At 36.5% G+C, this 24650-nt stretch overlaps 1 protein-coding gene across 3 annotated transcripts in view; it reads right to left on the reverse strand.

Moving 5' to 3' along the window:
- Positions 1-262: 262 nt before the first annotated feature.
- MKLN1 (muskelin 1) overlaps positions 263-24650 on the reverse strand; it is a 254913-nt gene continuing 230525 nt past the window's right edge. For 2 of the 3 annotated variants that reach the window (XM_036759608.1, XM_036759607.1), the window contains exons 16-18: positions 19202-19304; positions 10045-10099; positions 263-5238 (exon numbers count right to left, since the gene is read on the reverse strand). In XM_036759608.1, the coding sequence (XP_036615503.1) occupies positions 5117-5238; positions 10045-10099; positions 19202-19304 (280 nt within the window). In that variant the 3' untranslated portion in view covers positions 263-5116. Of the gene's footprint in view, positions 5239-7245; positions 7543-10044; positions 10100-19201; positions 19305-24650 lie in introns of those variants that run through there. The other variant, XM_036759609.1, reaches the window with a different exon arrangement.

Below are 24650 nucleotides of genomic sequence, written 5' to 3' on the forward strand. Positions count from 1 at the left end.
TTTGGGGCACCACCTCACTAGCGTATCTATAACTTATTTGTCCTCTTATCTATGTCCTCAATAATGAAAACATCTTGTCAAAAGCACCACAGGGGTCTGGCCAAATTTAAAAACTGAACATTAGTATTTTTTTTTTTTTTTGCTTTATCAAGCTGGGCAGTATTGGGGGAAATACTGAGATCTTATTTACAAATAACCACATACTCCAATATGGAGGATGTATTAACATCATTCTTAATTTTGGGTTCCAGTTCAAGTCCTGGAGGGCTTTACTTGGGACAATAAACATGAACTGAAGAAGTACCCTTTATCAAACGCCTCTATGCCACAGTTCGAGGGACACTGACTGATTCTTATCAGAAGATTTTAAAATCTACTTTGCTGAGAAGGCTGTGGTCACCCAAAATTTCATCTACTATCAAAACTCCTTTCTATTCTCTTCGTGAAAGTGTGCGTATTTTTTAAACAAGAGAAAATGTGAACCTCTTAATAGGATAACCAATCCAGAGCACTTTGTGGGGTTGCTCACATTTAACACCAGAAAAACAAAGAAACAAGTTCTCAAGTCATAGATCTCAAGTCTATTTCCTTTTGTGGCTAATTTTAAAGGTAGGCAAAATACCACTAACACTAAATCTCAGAGGTAGTTTGATTAGAAGAATATCATTAAAAACACAGGAACAAGAACACGTAAGAAACTATAATCCTCCACTGTGATTTGAGTTTCAATGACCTCTGATCTAAAACGTGCAAATTACTAAGATCTACAGCAAATGAAGAGTCTTGAAAGCTAATGTTTACCTGCCCCAGAAAACTCTACCATTACCAAGCCCCACCCCACCTCTATCACTTTTAGATGATTCCTAAATCTTGAAAACATTTTCCCCTTATATCTTAATAAAAAGAAAACAAAAGAAGCATGTTTGTTTCACCAGAACAATTGTTTCTATTTTTTTTCTTTAGGTAGCTCTACTCTCCTGGGCAGTGCTGACAAGCTTGTGTGGATTTGAGGAAATTAAGAAAAAGAAATCTAAGACAAATAGACTTCCCTTTCAAAATGGTTTTTTGTCACCATTAAAAACCATATCTGAAATTTCCAATGATGTTATCTCTTTAAAGAAACATGGGAAATCATAATGATTAAAGCAAAACACAGATAATTGAGGGTTGCCTAATATTAAAGTAAACCATTATTCCCAAAACACAAGGAAATAAGGCTGCCAAACTAGTGTGGATATGGAAGTCTGCTCTTTAACAACTAAGTTTTCATTTCTAGGCTATGAAGACCCTTTCTATTTACAATATTCCATCACTAAGTAGGCCTTTGGCTGAAGGAAATGTGAAAATTCCCAGGAATTTTAAACCTAGAGAAGTATGGGGCTGAGTTCATTGAAGCAAAGACATAACTGAGCCAAACAGGTGAATCCTGAGGTGAATCTCAGGAAGTAAGGGGGTATGGTTAACTGCCAAAGTTTTAATAGACAAGTGCCAAGAATGGTGTACTGTTGTAGCAACAGCCACTGCGATCATCTCTCCAAGTGGTAGGTGTGTACTTTTGTGCTCTTCTCTAAAAGAATCGTTAGAAACCAACCATTCCTCAGTTGGTATAAAAAATGTTCAAATGGCTAAGGAGGTAATTTCATTTTATGATATTCAGCTTTTATGTAAATATTCTTCACATTACTTACAATAAAATGACCTACAATTACCATATAGATCCCAAGTGGTGACAAGAATGATTACAGGATAAACTCACTATGTAACTACTATCACAAGGTAGAATAAATACAGCAATCTTAAACCAGAAACGCATTCCCTATGAACTACTTAAGTCCCCTACTAAGATTAAGTTCTGGATGTGATTTCTCTAAAAATTTCTAGCTCAATTTCTGAATTTTTTTTCTTTCAAATTTCTATTCTCTGAAAAGGCATTTTCTCTGCTAAGTTATCCTGAGGTGGCCCTTATAAAGCAGACAGAAAAATTTTCTGGAATGATTACAATGTCTACAAAATAATTCTTTCCCCTTCCACATTTAGTACCCATGAAAACCATTCAAGAATGCAGTCTTAATGGCTTAAATAAATCACCATACTGTGCTCTAAAATCAACACTATATTAATGCTTCCTATCCATTTTTACTAATGAGACATAGTTTCCTTATGCTTAGAAGCTAAGCCAGCTTAAGAAAATTACTCATTTGATACCTATATTAATACTGATGGTCATGTTTAACAAGAAGAGGTAGGTACATTAGCCTGAATTCCTTTGCTCAGCGAAAGAAAAGGTCAACTTTTAATTAACCATGCTGGCCACATGAGGTCTCTGTCACTCCACTATATAAAGCTGCAAGTGCAACTAGGATGTATGCCTGCAAATAAAACCAATTCTGGTGAAGCATAAGAGCTTTAAATAGTTTCAGAGATCTGATTCTTTCCTGGAAGAAAGTAACCTACTTCACTGCAAAAAGAAATGGAACTGAGCTGAAAGACATATGCATTAATTTGGGGAAGAAAGTGATCACCAAATCTGTTTGGGAGTATAGCAAAAAGTGTCACCAACTAATGCTTTTCTCTTAAATGGGATAAAAAACAGGTCTTTTGGTATTGGAAGCAGTGAACTAAGGAATCAAATCTTCCAAGTTGTAATTTACATAAGCTAGGCACTCTGAACAATATGTCTACATAACAAACTGGCTTCCTTATTTGAATTACAATATGACAAGTATTCTTTTGGAGAAATAGACACATATTCCCTTCGGCAGGTACACCTGCAGGTTTCAAATCAGGCTTCATGCACATAATGAAGACCTACAGATCTTCCTGAGATTATTAGGCATTATTAAACCCCTAAGCACAGACATAAAAAATATCTTTTGATGACATCTAAGCAATGTCCCTTTCCCTGACGGTCTAATATTTTACAACTTACTTTGATTCCACCACCTCACTGAAAGAAAATCATGTAAAAATTACATCAGAAAAGGAAAATAATAAAATCCAAACATAGTTAAGTAAAAGATGAGAGTAATAAAAATGCACCTTCCCCCCATAAAAGTGTTAAGGAAAAAGCTGCAAAGAAGAGGAAAGTTCACTAAGGATAGGGACTCAGTTTCCCCAACAGGATCCATAATGAGTTAATGACTTACATGAAAGAAGACCAAAGCATTGTGAATATAAGCAATGGAGGGTAGTAGAATTTCATTTGGTTATACATCTAAAGTGCCATAATTCAACATTACATTAAATGAAACAAGTCGATTCCTCTATTAGGGACTCTACAGATTAAGCACCCAGTAGAAATAAAGCAACCATCAAGTTTAGGTCCTTTTCTCCATCTTAAACGACTCAATGGGATGTAATGAAATTAACTGGTTGGTGACAAAGCCCAAGTTTTATGTTTCTAAATGTCATAGAATACAAACCATTTTTATTAATCTTCTCAAATAACTGCAATTACTCAACTGGAAAGCCAGCTGGCTTTGCAGATACAATTTGATGATGAACCATACAATCATTTGGCAGAAAATCTATGTTACCATTAAGTTATTAAAAACTAAAGTCATGTTTTCAAAAACTAAGATGTATATCTAACTGCTTAATAAATCTCTGCTTTGGGGTATTCAGAAAGTTAAAAAAAAAAAGCTTAAAAATATAATCCTAACAGTGAGAGAAAATGTACTGTGCTTCTCTTTTCAAGAGAAGTAAAATCATGTGTTAAGGAAAGATCAAAGAAGGACCTTGAAGTCTTACTCCTACATGAGATCTTTTTAAAGCACAGGTTAGTTTCTTCTTTCCTTTATTGAGGTCCAATACTGCTACCCAGGGACATACTTCATTTCTGCAGGTTACTCTCACACTGAAGAGCTGTATCTCTTTTCTTTTATGTTGAACCTGTTTTAATCATGCATAGTAAGCCATAGGCTGCATACATACTACCCAAGGATAAGCATAAGGCCAAGTGCAGGCTTCTGACATTATGCTCCACTGACTCACAGCACCACATGTGAAAAACTGAATAAAAAAAAATAAAGTAGAAAAACCTACTTGTCATACCTGTATTTGGATTTATTAAATGAAGTTATTTCTGCACCATTTCTTTTCTCCTATTTTAAAGATGGGTCTGGGTACTTAAGGAAATGACCGTAAACTGCACTCTACTGGACAATGACAAAAAGAGCCTTTTTACCTTTTTAAACTACTTTCCACAAACCAAGCACATAGAAACAGGTACAAGGAGTTAAACAGTATATGGCTCTGCTAGCCCAAATTACAAGCTGTGGAGAAGCAGAGCACACAGGGGCAGGTAGAAGATGCTGTGCGTTCCACAAGGAGAGAGAGCAAGCTCCCTCCCCTCTGCTGGCTACTTCTCAAGTGGTTAACTTGTTCAAACTTGACCTCCATTTTCTCAGTTTAAGGCTTATATGAGCAGAAGTCAGATGTTTTCAAGAGTATCTACTACATTTCTATCTTAATACTGTATACCAAACTCAGCCAGGCGCCTAGGTCAAAGTTTCACTTTCTAGTTGAGAAGAGTATGAATCCGAGCCCTCTGTTATTGTACAATGTAATTATAATACTCAAGTCAACACGGACGCATACATTACCTTAACAAATACCAAGTGTCCTGCAGAATTACATAATTGCCACGAACAATGTCAAGAGGTAAAGCAAGTGACACAGCTGCTTACAAGTAGCTCTGAGAAATAGGGTGGAGGAGCAAAGGGGCATGGGAACCAAAAACAACCCATTAAGACACACAAAACAGTCTCTCTGTTGGTGCCTATCCCAGATGCCCAAATCATTCCCTCCCCAAGATAAAAAGGGATAACTACCTGAATTTTTTTTTACATTCAATAACTCTTAAAAGTCAAAGGAAAAAAATTTAAATGGGAAAGAATACCAATTCCACTTTATTAGCCTAATTTAGGAAGAGGGTGAGGAAAGTGTGGTGAGCTGAGGGTATGAAGGAAGAGGGTCAAAATTGAAAACAGTGAGATCCCTTCAAAGATCTGATGTAGTCCTCTATCACTGCAACTTGTCAGTCAACACAGTCAAAATCCCAAATACTGAACATAGACTTCTTTTCTTCATAGGTGTGATCCAAATGACTCTTCAGTTACAGTGTGATGAGGTCGACCAGGTTTCCTTTTGGAGGGGTCATGCTGTCCGGAAAGAAATTTACCAAGATATCAAAGAGCTGAGTTCTTTGAGCGTAGGTGTGATCCACATCCGAAAAGCCTAATGGGGAGAAATACAAAGAAAACACATCCAATCTATCTGAGAATTCAACTCATGACGGACAATAAAGCCATCTCCAAACTCTCCTTGTCTGGTCCACTGAGGTCACTGAATGCTCCCTATTTCTCAGTTTTCATACAGATAGGGCTGTAGCTTCATGCTTGCTTCAGATATACTAAAATTTCCCTAGCATGTTAATAAGAAGGCCTACTGTGAAATTAAAATAAAATGAATTTTTGGGAAGGGAGGAGGGGCAAAAAATTATCAAACTATCAGCCGGAAACATTAGGAAGTTCTGAGAGTGAAAATGTACATGGCTAAGATGGTTCAGCTAAGATACTAAAAAATGAGTGATGTTCCCCAAAGTGAGGAACAATTTATCAGAAAGTTATTTCCCTTTGTCTTTCTCTACTATTTAATTCTCAGGTTTCATCACAACTTTGAGTATCCAAAACGATACTCAATCATTTTGGAAAACCTAATCTGTTGATTCCCCTGGCCTAAAATGGGTTATCCGAATTAATGTATAAATATATTTAGCATTATTTGGAAATGGGACCATAAAAGAGCCATATAAACTATAGTCTTTAGTGTAGGCAGTTTCAAATGGATCAATTTTCATTCAACTTGGGAAGGGCCAGACTCAGGAGTACAATCTTGAGTTCACTCTATTTTATCTTACAAAACACAAGAGCAGAACATAACTTTGCAAGGATAATGGCTTCCTGCTGGAAAATAACCTTTATAGCAAAGTAAGTGCATTCAATTTTAAGTGAGAAGATATTGATCCAGTTCCTGTGTTCTAGTGCAATGATTTATCCATGATAGCAATGATTTGTGAGGAACTAATTACTCAATGATGGATGTAAGTGAAGTTTATGGTACTCTGACCATCCTAAAATTGATTTACAAGGTTTGTCATTTTGATCTACATGGTTTACCTTTAGCTCCTTTGTTAACATAAAGGACTAATGCCAGGAAATCTCATTTTCCTCCCAAAATGGCACACTAGTTGTTTTCTCTATACTTCCTGCGTTCAATACTAAATCTACGGACAAGAAAATCACCAAGGAAAGCATAAGGTTTAAGTTTCAGTTTGGTGTTAATAGTGAAGACGATGCCTAGAGCACAGTTTTTAAGACTGCTAGTATGCTTTTGCCAAAAGGCATTGTGCCCCTTCCATAAGTAACAAGAGACAGAGACACAGAGAGGTAATACACATTTCACCAAGTTATGCACTTACAAAGCATGAGATACTATATTCACCCTTTATTAAATATCAGAGAATTTCAGGATTGTAAACTTTTCAAGGGAAGTGTGAGGACTAGAGGTAATACAATATATACCCTACAGACTTTGGATTTTTCCTATTTGTCACATGTCTTGCCAAAAAAAAAAAGAAAAACAAGGAAATATGCTAAATCCCACCAATGGTCTGCATGCTTTACCACAGCAGGACATAGATCTCCATAAAAGGCTGAGTCTAATCTTAAAAATGACAAAAGAGACTCGTAAGTTATTTAACTATTCCCCAAAGAAGCTCATTTTTGAAAAAGTATGATGATGACCAATGTCCATACAACACTTTTCTAATCTTCGATCTTTATAAATACTACAGGGAACACTGAAAAATATCTAAATATTACTTAATCCCACCAAAGAGCTTGTATACACTGGGTTTATATCTGACCAAGAGGAGTCATGTACATCTTTAAAAAAAGGATTTGGTTGAGGTCAGCAGTTTGGGAGTAGAATAAAAGAGATACCATTCGCCAAAACTATAAAGGTAACGATGAATTACATTTGGTTTTAATTTTGAGTTTCCTGATAAAAAAAAAAAAAACAAAAAAACCCACCTAATATAAATGGAGTATCCGGTAATCCTACAATCTTATGAGGAGAAAAGAAGCACTTCATTTTTTTGAGTGTAAGTATTTGGCCGGGGGGGGGGGGGGAGATGAGGAAAAAGGGAAGAAAGAGAAGGGTTATTCTATGAAATGTTTACTCATAGTAAAGCTGTCATAAAGTCTCATTTCTTGGGCTCTCATGCTGGATTTCTTCATGCTTTTCATTCAAATTCTCCAGTATTAAAAATGAGACATCCAAAAAGAAATGACTAAGTTTTCAGACAAGGCAGAGGAAAAAATGTTAAGAATTCTTCTCTTGTACTGTTTTCTGCTAAGTATCGACAGCATCTGTTTCATGAGCTGCTGTGGCCAACCTTCATATTTAGTTAGTTTAGTTCTTGGACAACAGACACACAGTTACCAGATCGATTTTTGAAGTTCTTCTAGAATTTAAGCTCTGCATGTAGAACATTCAAGAAACTAGGATTACCTTGGTGCTACAGTGAGACATCAGAGTAGTACATTGAGAATATGAGATAACACATAGACAGCTGGAGTGCTATAATAATAACAATTATTATCATAACTAGCATTTACATATCACTTTGAGGTTTGTAAAGCACTTTATAAATATTATCTAATTTAATCCTCACAAAAACCCTGGGAAGTAGATGGTATTATCATCCGTACTTTACAGATGAGGACACTTGCCCAGGGTCCCAAAGCTAGAAATTAACTGAGGCTAGATTAAAATTCAGTTCTCCTAACGTGAAGCCCTGATCTCTGTCCACTAAACCACTAGCTGATACCCCTTGGAGTAAAAGAACAAGGGGACCTTCAGAGTACTAGGTAGATCCTTCCTGGAGTATTATGGGAAAATTGCCCAGTGTGAGAAGGCACTTAGCTCTGCATCAAGAGAGGGACTACTCACAGCCATGATGACTCCCCAAAGTACTGGCAGTGAATCTGGCTATGCTTGGGTCACCAAGGGGAATAAGAGGTATGACTGGGATAAAATAGACACTTTAGCACTATAAAGCATGTTATCCACAGGAGTGAAAACCAAGTCTCTTGAGGCAAAGTCCCTGGCATTTAAAACCATTTGTTACTATCATCCTATATCCAGTTATCATCTGGAAATTATTATTATCCTGGAGGCTCTAATAAACCAAGTGGAGATATTTTAGCATAGTCCAGCTCCAACATGATAAAAGTTATGGCAGTTGGTTGTGGTATTTCAGATTGTTTTGCTTTACCACAACTAGGCACTAAGGCACTTCACTGCTATTAATAAACATGCAGAGGGCACTTGCTAAACAATGGGACCCAATGGGCTCTCATACAGCACTGAGCTGGAAGGTCCCAAGGACTTTCCACAGTGATGGGGAATCACCACTACTCTACTATCATATTTCTTAAGAACTCACCAGGGCCATACTTTGCAGAGGCAGGTATCAGATACTCCTGCAGCATATTACTTGAAATGAAGCTAAGGGCACATGGCTAGGGCTTTCTAGGTACTAGGGGAGGTTCCAAGCGTTGATTCTACAGCAGCCATTCACTATCTTTTCTCTCTCTCTCTCTATACCACTAAAAACAGTGGAATGAAGAAAACAAAATGCAATCAAAATTGTTTCAAAAAGATGACATGACAAAAAATAATGACATTTAACAGATGCCCCAAACTGTCATTTGCAATAGGAATTCCAAAAGAAAGGCAGCCATAAAATCATTTAACCTTAAGTTTACTTCTATTACAAAATCAATTCTATAGATCAAATATTTGCCAAATGCTAACAGCAAATATTTCCTTAGCAACAATGGGACAAGTGTTAAATTATTTTGTAAATATTTTTTATATTAGTATAAGTTGTGGAGTGCCAATACATGGTGTCAAGATGATTAATGATTAAAACTCAGAACAGTGAGGTAATAATGCATTTTCTTAACAATAAGAACAGCAACATAATGAGTCCTAGAAAAACTAATAATATAAATATAAATAATATAAATAATAATAATAATAATAGCAAACATTTATAAAATACTATATGCCAGGCACTGTTGCTAAAAACTTTCTAATTATTATCACAACCACCTTGGGAGGTAGTGCTACTAGTATTCCCCATTTTACGAAAGAGGAAACCAAGGCAAACAAAGATGAAGTGATGTGCCCCGGGTCACAAACTTAAGTGTCTGAGACTAGATTTGAAATCAGATATTCCTGACTCTAGGCCCAGCATTCTATCCTCTGTGCCACTTAGGTGCCCCCAGAATTTGTCTGATTTATTATAGCTTACAATATTACAAATTAATTAATGTTTTGGTGTTAGAAATCATTAAAACATTAAGATAAACTCTTCTTATCAGTTTAACAATGGAGACCTCAAAACTTACAAAACAGAGCTCTGAAAAAGATAATTCCAAACACTCTTAAACTTTGGCTAGGCTTGATCCTGAAGAATCAGTCTCCATTTCTAACCTATATATGTTCTTTGATACCTTCAATTCCACTGCCCACAGAGTTCTGTAAAGAACAAGCTTCGACCATCTGCACACTTATCACAGTAAATGTATTAACGATACTGCCGCTGGATTCCAAAGCAATGTGATACAAATTACTTTGTTTTGACCAAGCTTCTGTTGCCTTCTGTTTGCATAATAGCACAGCATCTGGTGTAACAGGAGCTGCAAACTGATCCATGGAGACCCAGATCTTAAGAACACTGGTGACTGACACTTGGAAAATAAACTTAAAGCAAGAAAGCCACAGGGACCAGACATATTGCCTTGAAACTGTGTGTACTCCACACCCAAAGGCAGCAAAAAGAGAAATGCCATTTGTTTGATGGATTAACATCTAACCTTGAAGACAATGTATTTGAAAGATACCCAAACGCAGCCTCCCTAAAGAGTATAACATACTGGACAGATGACTTGTACCTGAAGATATACATACCTAGTGCTGTGAAATCTGAGCCAGACTTGAACAGAGCTGACGCTAGGAGCTGAAACTGAAAAGAGGAAACAATTAGAGTCAAGTGTAAAAGCTCACAGAGCAATAACCCTGATAACTCTGGGCCTACATGTACAATTTTGATCAGCTTTATTACCAGAGGGTGGAAGGAAAATTAGCATATGTACTCACTTTATTGCTAGACCACTTCTCATCTGTACATACAAAACTGAATTTATTTTCTCTTAAAAATCAATAGTATATGAATTTGTTCAAATGTAGTACATGCCTTTGGATTCCAACAAATACTAATTTTTGAGATCAACATACATTAATTCTTACTTTTGCTGTAGTTTTACTCTAATATGTTAACAGCTACACAAATGACACAGTTTTAGAAGAAAGAATGATTATCATCTACAGGAAGATATTGAACTAACAAAGAGACTACATATTCTAGAATTTGTTTGTAAATTGGTAGTTGTGTTCCCAGAGCAGTCCAGCAAGTTTCTCTAGCTCCTACTGAAGCTATCAAATATTTTATATTCGTTACAAATCTTACACAGGCAATGAAAAATTATAGAAAACAAGACTTCTAGAATACCAGCAGTTAAGCAAAACTGAACATAAGGTAAGAAAAAAAAACTTTTCAATTTACTTTGAAAGCTGGTATTTGAAGAAAAGGTATAACTGGAAGGTGAGTTAACATAGTGCTTCACTCTAGATACCAGGTGTCATTAGACTAAGACACTTAGAGTTGCTGGGGGTTAAAACAAGAAGTAAACAGACAAGACAGTGAATAACTGTTCTCAGTTGTTTGGATATATGCAGTGCTTGTAAGTCATGTCTTTGTAACTCAGGGAATATTTACACATTTGGCAAGGACCTGATTGAAAATGAGGTGACAACGATTTTGATGGTATCTATAAAAGTAGTTATTAAAGATCAGTTAACATAAAACAAATAAATTAAAATTATACAAATTTATGTAAATCATTATGCATATAAAGTAATTATTAAAGACCACGCCAAAGCCATACTCCTTTTTCTTTTCTATGGGCCCATTTGCAATTTCCAGTGAGTTTGTCTCACCAGGAACCTATGATGAACCACGAAGAAGAACACTTCACTATGAAGTGAGCTGGTCCCTGGCTAAAAGCAAAGGAGGAAAAAAACTAACAAGAACACAGCACTGGCAAAGAACTCCCAGGTGTTCTTCCTGACCACTAACTGGCCCCGCACCCTGTCCTAAGGCTGATGTCCCACTTGATGGAATGGTTTCTGTTAAGAACTTACCTCCAAGCTTAACATCACATGTAATGAGGCTTGCCTTGGTTTTAAGCCATGTCATTTAGTCCTACACTGTTTTCCAAGGCTTTATGAAGACAGAAGATGTTTATAAGCTGTCTAGTCCTTTGGACTCAGTTACAAATTTAGCCCCTCTGTCTCTCCTAGGATTTATGATCCTCAAATTCTTTTATGATTTTGGTTGCTTTTTTCCCCGCACAACAACACATCTTCCCTTTTGTCCATGCCTCTTTTTAATCCTGAGAAACTTTGAAAATCACAACACTCAAGATATCAGAAAGCAGTGCCTCTCCCCTCCCTGGATATGTTCCCCTCTATTTCTAACTAATGACCAAATTGATTTTTCCCTCATCAAAGGCTACATTCTTTTTTTCTGGTTTCTGTCCTAAGTAGTGCAACATTAAAAACATCACCTCTCATCACCATTTTGCCAACATATACGAGCAATTAAATGTTATCTCTCAATTCACTGTATTAATAAAAAACACACACTTTTCAAAAGTACTATGTTATATAAAGAATATAGGGAGAAAAACTCTATTGAATAGCCTAATTAAGTGGGAACTCTGAACTTGGGACATTACCAGCTAAGAGATGACATTATTTAAAATGAATGAGACTAGACAATATAGGATATTTTGGGAATGCAGTAGAAATACTGCTCATTTGAAATATCGAATTCCTATGTCAGTTGCAAACAAAAAAAATAATTTTTATTATGTAGTAGCTCCTGTTCTTTACCAATTACAGATCCTCTCCCTCTGTAAAGTGTAGATAAACACTATCAATGATCTAGATATCCCTTCCAGGAGTATATTCTGGAGAAATTCTCATGGGATTAAGAGTTCAATTCTATCTAATCTAAAGTTCAGACACCACAGACAGCAAGACAATAAAGAACCACTTCTAGTACATAATACTAAGTGGTTGGCAGTCATGAGCAGGATTAAAATGACAAATCCTAGAACTGGAAGGGATCTTAGAGATTACCTAAACCAATTCATCATTTTTAGGTAAGGAAACTGAGGCTCAGAGAGATGAGATGAAGATGGCAGAAAACTATACAATAAATTAACATGGCAATGGAAATTCCATTCCATATATGTGAAAACGTATATCCAAAACAAAGTATAACTCCAGCAATAAGGAATAAAGCAGTGAAAATCAGGGCAAAGAAAAGCATAGCCAATTATCTTGGTTACAGTTGGTTTCTGTTATACTAGTTGAACAACTTCTTGAACAGGAGATCTAAAATGCTTTGCTAACAATTCAGAAAAAGATTATTTCCAGCCATTTACACACAGATTTCTGGCCAAACAATAACAAATTGTAATTTTTTTCCACATACTTAGAGAAAGCAAGAAATGAATGGGAGTGTAGTCTTACTAATCATTAGCAGGGTTAAAAATATTTAATGTGATGGGCTTTTTGCTTGAGAAAGATTACCATCTAGGTTCTAGACGACATTGTTCAGATTCTCTGTTATCAATCAATAAAGTGAAAAATCAAGGTACAAATAAAAAGTAGCTTTGTCTTAATTTGAGGTACTACCTTGTTCTGATTCTTATTATCAACCATTTGCATTGTTGGAGCCAAACAAGTGCTTTAAAAACAAGCTGTCTATTTTCCTTGGCCTGCTTGTAGCTCACACAGCTGAAATGATTTATTTACAATGCTATTGCGGTTTTTGGGCTTTTTTTGTTTTATTTTTTAAGAAAGAAAAAAAGTTAATACGGTTTTCAGGGTTATGAATTCTTTCTTTCCAGAATATCTGCCTGAAGAAAATGCAGAGACCTATTTATAAATCTCAATCTGTGATTTATAAAATGGACCCTCCACAATAAAAAGGCAGGCACAAGATACAACAGGGATGCAACTGAATGGCTTTGCCATTGGGCATAACCATGAAAATATTTCCTTTTTCCCATGTATTCTGAGTTGTCTGGAGACTCAAAGGGAAAAGAAGACAATTATCTATTCCTTTCTATATGAGTTCTAAGTGGAATCAGGTTGGGCAATCCCATAGTACAGGGTTTTAGCCAGAAGAAAGTGTGTGATAAGCTATAAGGTTCTTGTTTTCACAGGACATTTGTTTTGAAGTGAGGGTACCTGCAGACCCTGGTGTTTGCAATCACAATGAACCTGGTGCCTGGAAATGATTTGTCATTAAATCTGAAACATGTATCAATGTAAAGCAGAGCAAAGTACCATGAGATGAGGCTGTACAGGTACCAGGAAAAGAGCTGAGTGATAGCTGGGAAGAACGAATGCCAGGGACAGAACTGCATTCAGCCAGTACCAGTTCTATGAGTGGCAGACAGAAAGACTTTGAATTGCAGCTCAGATGTTGCAGGATGAACTTGTGAGTTAATGCCTTAGTGTCTTCAGAATGAGAGAGGACAACAAAAGTGTGGCAGCAGAATCCTAGAAGCTGAAGAAGAGGCTGTAATGTAACTAATTAACATCAGCCAAAGCTAAATATGATGCATCAGCCAATCAGCCAAAATAATCTTGAAGAATTCTGCCCTTAGGTTTCTTTCCACCTAACACCTTGTATCAAAGAGAACTGACAAAATGAAAGAGAAAATGAAAAAACATTTGTCATAACTTAGTCATATACAATGATAAACGAGACTTGTATTCAAGCAGCACCGTTAAATTACAAGCAAACTTGGTAACTGCTACTCAAGCTGCAATGACTATTGGGATCCCTCCTCTTTCTACTTTTTCAGAACTCGAAACTACCAAAAAGAGGAACTTTTCATTTGAGGGATTCTGGAGTAGAAACAGAAACAAGAGTACATATTAAACCACTCAGCAATTCCTTAAATAAAAGAAATGAAAAAATAAAAATTTTGAGGTTTCTTAGTCTACATGAAAAAAGTTTCTCAAAGTAAAACTTTACACTCAGAAAGACTCTGTGAGGATCAAATCTTTGCTTTGTAACTTGTATTTACAAAGTTATATGAAAATATTTTTATTTAATGAGGCTCTCTCCTATACGCAATTTGAGATTATTCAGTGACATCACATGTTCCTTCCATCTTTCTTTAAAACCATATGCCTGACTGAGACACCTGTAAATTATAGGACAAAGATAACGTAAAATCTAGTCAATGTAAGGTCTGAAGATATATTCTTTCTCTGTTTTCTCAAGATCTTGTAGAGTATACTGGATTCTCAGTTTGGGACACTAAATACCTAATAACTTAAATATGAACACAGTGGCCATCCAAAACTGTTAACTTCTGGATTTCTTCTCTAATTTGTATCAATTATTCCACATTATAGGATAACAATAAGATTAACCATGCCTTTTTGGGTTTATCTACAAGAATTCCAAAAGTTGCCAAGCCAACCAGAAAGAAACAGTTATATTTGTAAACCAGCAAAGCAACTATAGTTAATATTGTACACAAAAAAGACAAACAGAAATATTATAACACAAAGCAATGCTATTTTACTTTTTCCCAAGAGTCACCCAAGTATTTCAGACACGGCATACAACTGGAAATAATCTGTTATTCTGGTTGCTAGGCTTAATTTTTTTCCTCTATGAAGCATAAGGAAAAATCGATGAATCTGGTCCTATATTTCACCATTTAACTTCCAAGATTTGTCAAGTCCTTAGAAAAACATACCAGAAAATTTTAAGATTGTATTACAGGTCAAGATGGTGGCTGGAAAGCAGGGACTTGCCTAAAGCTCTCCCCCAGGACCCTCAAAACACCTATAAAAATGGCTCTGAACAAATTCTAGAGCTGTAAAACCCACAAAATAGCAGAGGGAAGAAGGGCTCCAGCCCAGGACAGCCTGGATGGTTGCTGGGTAAGGTCTATCTCACGGAACAGGGAGCATAGCGGAGCAGAGCCCAGCGTGGGCTGCACCCAAATCAATCAGACCAGGACACAGGCAGAACAGGCCTTAGCACCCTGAATCAGTGAGCTGAGGCAGTTACCAGACTTCTCAACCCACAAACACCAAACACAACAGAGAAAGTTAGAGGGAATAAACTGTGGGGACAGAGTGAAAGGAGTCATCGGCCACAGGCCCATGGGCGGTGGAGGTGGTGCAGCTCTGAGGCTGATTTCAGAGCTATAGCTGCAGTTGCTTCCTGCCCCAGGCCCACCTGGTGGGAGGAATTAAGTGGTGGATCAGAGCAGGAGTGCAGAACCTGCTTAGATCTGACTCTAGTCCAGGTTGGCAGTTCTTGGGGAGGAGAAGCGCTGGTGTGGCAGAGCTTGCTGTGTAGAAATAGCTCTGAAAACAACAGTGCAACCCCTCAAGCTTGGAAAAAAGTACTGTCTACTCTACAAGCAGTCATACCCTGCTGAAAAACTCAAGGGTCAAGTACTTGGCTGGGAACATGGCCAGGCAGCAAAAATGCACCCAGATACAGACTCAGACTTTGGAATTTTTCTTTGGTGACAAAGAAGACCAAAACATACAGCCAGAAGAAGTCAACAAAGTCAAAGAGCCTACATCAAAAGCCTCCAAGAAAAACATGAACTGGTCCCAGGCCATGGAAGAGCTCAAAAAGGATTTGGAAAAGCAAGTTAGGAAAAAAAAAAAAAGAAAAGCAAGTTAGAGAAGCAGAGGAAAAATTGGGAAGAGAAATGAGAGTGATATGAGAAAACCACGAAAAACAAGTCAATGACTTGCGAAAGAAGACCCAAAAAAAATACTGAAGAAAATAACACCTTAAGAAATAGACTAACTCAAATGGCAAGAGAGCTCCAAAAAGCCAATGAGGAGAAGAATGCCTTGAAAGACAGAATTAGCCAAATGGAAAAAGGGGTCCAAAGGACCACTGAAGAAAATACTACCTTAAAAATGAGACTGGAGCAAGTGGAAGCTAGTGACTTGATGAGAAATCAAGATATTATAAAACAGAACCAAACGAATGAAAAAATGGAAGACAATGTCAAATATCTCATTGGAAAAACCATGACCTAGAAAACAGATCCAGGAGAGATAATTTAAAAATTACTGGACTACCTGAAAGTAATCATCAATAAAAGAGCCTAGATATCATCTTTCAAGAAATTATCAAGGAAAACTGCCCTGACATTCTAGAGCCAGAGAGTTAAATAGAAATTGAAAGAATCCACTGATCACCTCCTGAAAAAGATCCCAAAAAGAAATCTCCTAGGAATATTGTTGCCAAATTCCAGAGCTCCCAGATCAAGGAGAAAATACAGCAAGCAGCCAGAAAGAAACAATTTGAGTGTTGTAGAAACACAATCAGGATAACACAAGATCTAGCAGCTTCTACATTATGGGACTGAAGGGCTTGGAATATGATATTCTGGAGGTTAATGGAGCTAGGATTAAAATCAAGAATCTTCTACCCAGCAAAACTGAGTATAATGCTCCACGGCAAAATATGGATTTTCAAGCTTTCTCTGTGAAAAGACCACAGCTGAATAGAAAATATGACTTTCAAACACAAGAATCAAGAGAAGCATGAAAAGGTAAACAAGAAAGAGAAATCATAAGGGACTTACTAAACTGGACTGTTTTGTTTACATTCCTACATGGAAAGATGACGTGTGTACTTCATGAGACCTCAGTATTAGGGCAGCTGAAGGGAATATACATACACACACACACACACACACACACACACACACACACACACACACACATAGAGAGAGAGGGGGGGGGTGAGGCACAGGGTGAGTTGAATATGAAGGGATGTCTAAAAAAAATCAAATTAAGGGATGAGAGAGTAATATATTGAGAAAGGGAGAGATAGAATGGGGTAAATTATCTCACGTAAAAGTGGAAAGAAAAAGCAGTTCTGTAGGAAGTAAAGAGGGGGCAGGTGAGGGGGAATGAGTGAATCTTGCTCTCATCGGATTTGACTTGAGGAGGGAATAACATACACACTCAATTGGGTATCTTACCCCACAGGAAAGGAGGAGGAAGGAGATAAAAAAGGGGGGATGATAGAAGGGAGGGCAGATGGGGGAGGAGGTAATCAAAAGCAAACACTTTTGAAAAGGGATAGGGTCAAGGGAGAATATTGAATAAAGGGGGACAGGACAGGAAGGAGCAAAATATAGTCAGTCTTTCACAACATGAGTATTGTGGAAGGGTTTTGCATAATGATACACATGTGGCCTATGCTGAATTGCTTGCCTTCTTAGGGAGGGTGGGTGGGGAGAGAAGAGGGGAGAGAATTTGGAATGCAAAATTTTAAAGCAGATGTTCAAAAAAAGAGTTTTTACATGCAACTAGGAAATAAAATATATAGGCAATGGGGCATAGAAACCTATCTTGCCCTACAAGAAAGTAAGGGAAAGGGGTATGGTAGGGAGTGTGGTGACAGGAGGGAGGGCTGACTGAGGAACGGGGCAATCAGAATATATGCCATCTTGGAGTGGGGGGGAGGGTAGAAATGGGGAGAAAATATGTAATTCAAACTCTTGTGGAAATCAATGCTAAAAACTAAAAATATTAAATAAGTAATAATTTAAAAAAAGATTGTATTACAATGTCAGCTATAAGAATATACATTTTTAACGTTCTTTTAAAATGGTCTCTGATGTCTCATTTTGCTTAAGATGAAAAGATGTGCTGCTTCACAGCAAAGTTCTGAATTATCTATAGAGCTTATCTGATTTGGGGAGAAGAAATGATTATTTATAAATATATATCCCTGGACCTGGGCTAAACACTTCATAAATATTATCTCATTTGATTCTCAAAACTCTGAGAGGTAGGTGCTTTTATTATCCTCATTTTACAGTTGAGGAAACTGAGACACAGAGAGGTTAAGTGACTTGCAAAGGTTCACACAACTAATAAGTGTCTGAGGATAATCTGAACTCACGTCTTCCTGACTGCAGGCCCAGCATTCTATCCATTGTACTACCTAACTGCCTCAAATTAGACTGGAGAAATGTTTGAAAGCCACTACAACTCCTTTTGTTTTTTCCCTAGTAGAGGGATGTAATAACTTTGGAGAAAGATTGCCCAAGTCTATTCTGGGATCTTGGAGATGGAGTTATTCACCTGTGACAAAAGGTAAAGAAAGAAAAAATGAGATGGTAATCCTGAAACACATCAAAAGCATGCTAACCTGTTGAAAAGAAAGCAGTGAAAACAGATTTTTAAGCCTCTGAGCAGAAACTAACAAAACATGCAAAGACAGAGGCAGCAGGGAAAAAAGGGATCAAAAAGCAACAATGAAAAAAGTCAAGTTTTTCTATAGACATTTAAGCATTGAATAATTGAAAAACTAGTAAAAAGGTGCTAGAAGAGGAAAAGGAACCCCAGAAAAGGTGGAAATGGTAAGCTGAAACTATCTCAGGGCAGCCTCAAGCACACAGTTCCTTTAATTTGGCATGGACCATGATTATCAACCTTTAAGAACATTTTGCAACAGGCTCACAGCTCGTTAAAAACAACAAAATCAAAACCACAGAACAGTATGTTAGAACCACACTGTAAGTAATAACAATTTCTGGAGTCAGTGGTATCTTCAACTCTTAGTCATCCATGCTAATAGAAAGGAATTATGGCACACAGGACACAAAAATAATGAATAATGCTACCCTATGAAGCAATTTTATTTAGTCTTAGAAGGCACTTACAATTTTTGGAGACCAGATTTATATTCCTATGTTCTATTTAGCCTATATTAAAATAAGTTACCATTTTCTCCAAATATACCAAATTAACAGCTTTAGGTGAGAGTGGGGGGAAAGCAACCCAGAGGTATGCTGAGTAGTAGAAGAAAGCTGCCCAAGGACTGAAAAGGTAGTCCACAAAATGGATAATTCACAGAAAAGACAACTGAGAACTATAATATTTCAAACATAACTTTCTGAGGTTTGTTCCTCACCTCTTTTGTTTCCTCTGGGTCTGAATGATCCACAGTTACATAAAGGTCATTCTGCAAATATTTCAGAGCACTAAGAGGATCAGTCTGAGCTTTTTCTTCAAACCTAGAAAATAACCAAACAAAAAGGATAATTGGATATGATTAATGATGTAGGTGATATTCTTCAACTACAGGGACAATAGCGGGCAGGAGAGAAGGAAGTCGTAAGCAATAAGCGATCAATCTGGTTTGCTCACAAATTCCTGGTACAAGGGTCCAGGAAGGATCGAAGTCAAAAGAGTTGTAGGGCTGGGAAGCGGTTTTTGTCTAGATGGCCTACTGCCACAGTATTGGTAACATTAAACCTAGGTTACTTTTCAAATCTGCCAATGACCGAGTGGACATTCCTTATGAAACCCCATGATTTTTTTTCTACCCAGGAATTCCTACTGTGCAGACTCCCTACACTCAAAGCTTTAGCAACTCATCTATAATTTAGGGGCTTAGTTGCCTTGGGCACTGAAAAGTTAAGTGACTTGGCCATGGTGTCATAGACCAACAGCAGCAGTACTCACTTTCTCATAGCTCCTTCTACATTTATCATTATTTGTCTTTTATCATCTTTGCCAATATTATGAGTTTTAGAAAAAAATCTCAAGAGTTGTTTCAATGTGCATTAATATTAATAATGTGGAACATTTTAGTAATGTGGAACATTTTTTTCACATGGTTCTTGATGACATCCATTTCTTCTTTAGAAAACTGCTGGCCTATATCCTTTTATCACCTACCTACTGGGTTAGGGTTAAGCTCTCATTCTTATACGTTCACATCAATTTCCCATATCAGACATTTATCATCGATTTGCTATGAAGATTTTCTTCCAATCAACTCCTCTTCTCATTTTAGCTACACTGAATTTGTCTGTGCAAAGATTTTTAAATTTTATATAACTTATCTTATAGATCCTATCTTTTATGATCATCTCTAGGTCTTGTTTATTTAAGAATTCTTCTAGAGCCTTAATTGTAAAAGGCAATTCTTTCCATTCTGCTGCTAATTTTTCAAATGATGTGACCTTTCATATTTAAGTCTAACATCTATTTGATAAATTGTTTTAAATGGTGTAAAATGTTGGTCTAAAATGAATTTCTACCCAACTACTTTCCAGTTTTCCCAGTAGGTCTTACTGAATAGGTAGTCTTTACTAATATTTTGTTTTGGGATTTATTGAATGTAGACCACTATGTCTGATCACTAGGACTTACAAATCTGGTCTATTCCACTGACCAACTTTTCTGTTTTTCAAAAAGCACTAACTAGTTTTGATGACAACTGCTTTATAATAAGTTTGTAAAATTCTCAATTTAGCTGAAAGGGGAAAATCACTGATGTTATTATCATATAAAAGGGCAACAGAGAAAATATCTATAACAACTAACACATCTGTACAAGACTTTTATGATCAATAACCATATCTATGCTTAAAGTGTCAATAAAATTCATTTAAAAATAAGTTGAATAATATTTTAAAATAAATTTTTATTGCTATCTTTTGTTTTTACATAACCTACATTTCCCAATATGTCCCTCCCATTTCCTCCCTCCCTTTAAAAAAATTAAGAGAGAAAAACAAGGTTAGAAAAACTAAACAACACATCAAAAATGCCTGATAATATTTACTGTTGTCTATAACCATAGTCAACTACCTCTTCAAAGGTAGAAGGGAGGTGTCTTCCCATATCTCGTCTCTGGAATTAGGCTTGGAGGTTATATTTTCACAGTAATTCATTTTCATTGTTGTCTTTTGTTTACATATCATATATAATTCTCACTCTATTACTCTCTCAAACCCACTCCCAGAGAGCCATCAACTATAACAGAATGACAAGAGGAAGAAACAACTTCAGCAGCACTATCCAACACGTCAAACAGGCAAAGAAAGGCAGGGAGGGGGGAGCATCTTCTTCTAGCTCTTCTTTGGAGACCAAGCCTGGTCATTAGAGTTCTCTTTCCATCCATTCTGTGTCCATCACTTTTGCTGTTGCTGTTCTTTCCACTTACATTGTTGTAGTCATTGGTTATAGTTTTCCTGGTTCTTCTAACGGTTCACATAAATTTTTCCATGTTTCTCTATATTCATCATATTCATTGCTTCTTATAACACAGTAATATTCCATTACATTTGCATTTTTGTTTAGTTATTCCCCAGTCAATGGGCATTTACATAGTTTCTAGTTCTTTACAACTACAAAAAGTATTTTGTTGTGTGTGGAGCATTTCAGTTTTTTTGCATTGATGTCCTTGAGGAACATGCCTAGCAGTAGAATCTCTGGGTCAAAGGGTATGGACATTTTAGTCACTTTCTTCAAAAAATCCCAAACTGCTTTCCAGAATGGCTGGCTGGACCAATTCAGAGTTCCACCAACAGTGCATTAGCATGTCAGTCTTTCTACAGTATCTTCAACATTGATTATTCTCCTCTTTTGTCACTTTTGCCAATTTGCTGGGTGTGAGGTGAAACCTTGGAGTTGTTTTGATTTGCATTTCTCTTATTAGTAGTAATTTGGAGCATTCTTTAATATATTCATTAATAGTTTGCAATTCCTTTAAGAACTGTTTGTTCATATCCTTTGACCACTCTCTTGGGATCTTGTTAACTATTACCAAAAAAAGCACTTGACTTGGTAAAGTAAAATTCTCTGGACAGCCTCTCTTCTAAACCAACAAAGGAACTTTCATGCACATGTCAAAATCATGTAAGATATACCTTTGTTCAATAACCATTTGGTTATATGTGAAATAAAAACAAGGAGATATATACTTACAAAAGGTATTGTCACCATCAAGGAGAATGTTCAGTGCAGAGTCCAAATTGAAGAGCGATTTCCCGTAGGTGAAGAAGTCCTCCAAATGCTCCTGTTTATGGATGACATTGTGCTGATTGCATCAAGCCCCAGAACAGTGCAGAGCAAAGATCCATAATCAACTGAGTGTTCAGCCTAACTATCCACATGTCAAAAATCAAGTGGACGAAAAATACCTAATATCCAAACTATGATGTGCAGTTGAATGGGCAACCTAAACAATCCATCTATCAACATATATATTGGGACAGGTGCTGCGGATGGACAATGGACTGAGCCCAGAATTTTAAAAAAGCACGTTGCACTCACTGCCTTTGGCAAAACGCATGTTTGATTTTGAATGACCCCAAGCTTCTACCTGAAACACAGATCCACCTTTTTAACATTAGTATTCTTCCAGTGATGCTGCATAACTTCGAATCATGGAATATCATAGTCCCTGAAGAATTACAGTTGCGGGTCACTGAGAGGTCAATGAAAACACATCATGGGCCTAAGTAGGCTGCAACATATCACCACAAAGCATTATACAAGGGAAGTAGATTTAAGGATATAATCAGAGAAATGTATATCTGGAAAAAGAGGCCAGCTGGACATGAAGTGAGAATGATAGAAGGACAGCCTGTGTTGCTGGTATCCATTGGTATCCACATAAAGTTAAGAGAACTTGAGGAAGGCCCTAAACAAGGAGAGCGGCCCCCCTGTTGCAGATTTTTAGGAAGACATGGGCAAAAGTCACACAGTAAGAGAGGGTATGGCCGAGTCAAGATCTTCACTGTTGAAGGAAGCACTCAAATTGATGCGATCACAAATCCACTGACGTACCAAAGTACTGAATACCACAGGCCAATTTAAAAATATCATCAAACAAACTTCTGCTTGGGATGCCTTCAAAATCTCATAGATTCAAGCTCTTCAGTCCATTAATTGCTTTGATGGGGAAAAAGCGGTCCTATGGATTCCAACTGTTTCTACTTGACATTGCAAGCAACCTGGTGATATTTTGGCTTAGGTAAATAACCAATATGGTGGTTATAGTTTTAAAACTTCATTTTTGTGTTTTTCATTGTGAATTTAAATTAACAGTGGTCAATATGCTTTTTAAAGAAGTTTGTATGAGTTGCTCTTCTGGGTCAGCCTACAAGTCACTTCAAGGATCTTTGAATACTACAGTTTTAGATCTACTGAAGTTGAAAACAGGTTATCATCCCTACCTTCCATCCACAAGAGAGGTTAAGCAGAATGAACAACAACAATAGCAGCTGACACATGTATGACATGTAGGTCAGCCACTATCATTATTACTGACAGGACATACACAGCTTTAATATTTACAATGCATTTTACACATATTATCTCATTTTACCTGCACAACTCTATGAGGTATTAGAGGTGTTATCTCTATTTTACATATAAAAAAACAAACCAAAAATTTGCACATTATCAAAGAACTATTAAGTGTCAGAAATGAGTTTAATTCCATTTTTCTCTTGACTACTTCCCCCACTCCCATCATGTCACAATGCTTTTCTCCCTAACAGACTATAAATGGGAAGGTAGGGGCCACATTCCATACAAGTTTTACTTCCCCTTTAATACATAATGGTGTATTCTAATGGTATCCCAAAAGCTTTAGGGTAGTTTTAAGCTTTAAGAGTTTTTAAAAGTTATGTATTTATCCTTATCAAATGACTAGTTTTTTGAAGATAATGGCTTTATCTTCTTTTTTCTAGTTCTCATATTCTTAAGATGAAATAGAAATACAATATTTACGTATTTTCCACATATTTTAAAAGGTTTCTATTTTCCATTATTTTGTCATTTGAATTCCATACATTTTTTGTTTTTGTAAAAAGTGAATATAAGCATTAATGTATTATCTTTGTGATACAGCAAACAGCAGAAAATGGAATGAAAATTTAGTAAGAAGGTAAAGCTTTTGTGGGCTCACAGATATAAGGAAAAGACCCGCAAGGTTAAACTATAAGTGAAAGTCTCATTTTAGTTTAAGGGTATACACTGTTTAGCACAAGTGTTTTCACCTCCTCTCCGTATCTGTAGTCAATACCTGGTTTTTCCTCACTTTCTACCAATTACAAATTTCTATAAAAGCTAATGTAGTGGTAGCAGAAAAAAAAAAGATACACTTATAAAATTAACCAGCTGATAATATCTGATTATATTACCTGATAATTTGTGCAGCTGTGCTATGTTTTATATTAGCTGAAAAAAAAATCACCATATGTAAGGCTATTCTTTCGACTATGAAAGTGAGAGGTGGTTACTAACTCTCAACTAAAAACAGTTAGCATTTATATAGATCTTTAAGGCTTTCAAAGCACTTTATTATTTCATTTTATCCTCACAATAACCCTGTGAGGTAAGTGGTCTTGTTATCTCCATTTTATAGATGAGGAAACTAAGATTAGAAGTTAGTGGACTTGCCCGAGGTTACGCAGCTATTGAGCAGGATTATGAAGCAAGATTTGAATTTAGTTCTGGAAGTGGAGTTAAACCTAATGTTAAATCTATGTTTAGAAAGTCCATGTGCTAATGTTTATATATAGGCCACCTAACACACTGTACCTTGGGAAGGAGGCTTA

The sequence above is a fragment of the Trichosurus vulpecula genome, chromosome 5, assembly GCF_011100635.1.
Source record: "Trichosurus vulpecula isolate mTriVul1 chromosome 5, mTriVul1.pri, whole genome shotgun sequence".
In the NCBI taxonomy this organism is placed as follows: Eukaryota; Metazoa; Chordata; class Mammalia; order Diprotodontia; family Phalangeridae; genus Trichosurus; species Trichosurus vulpecula.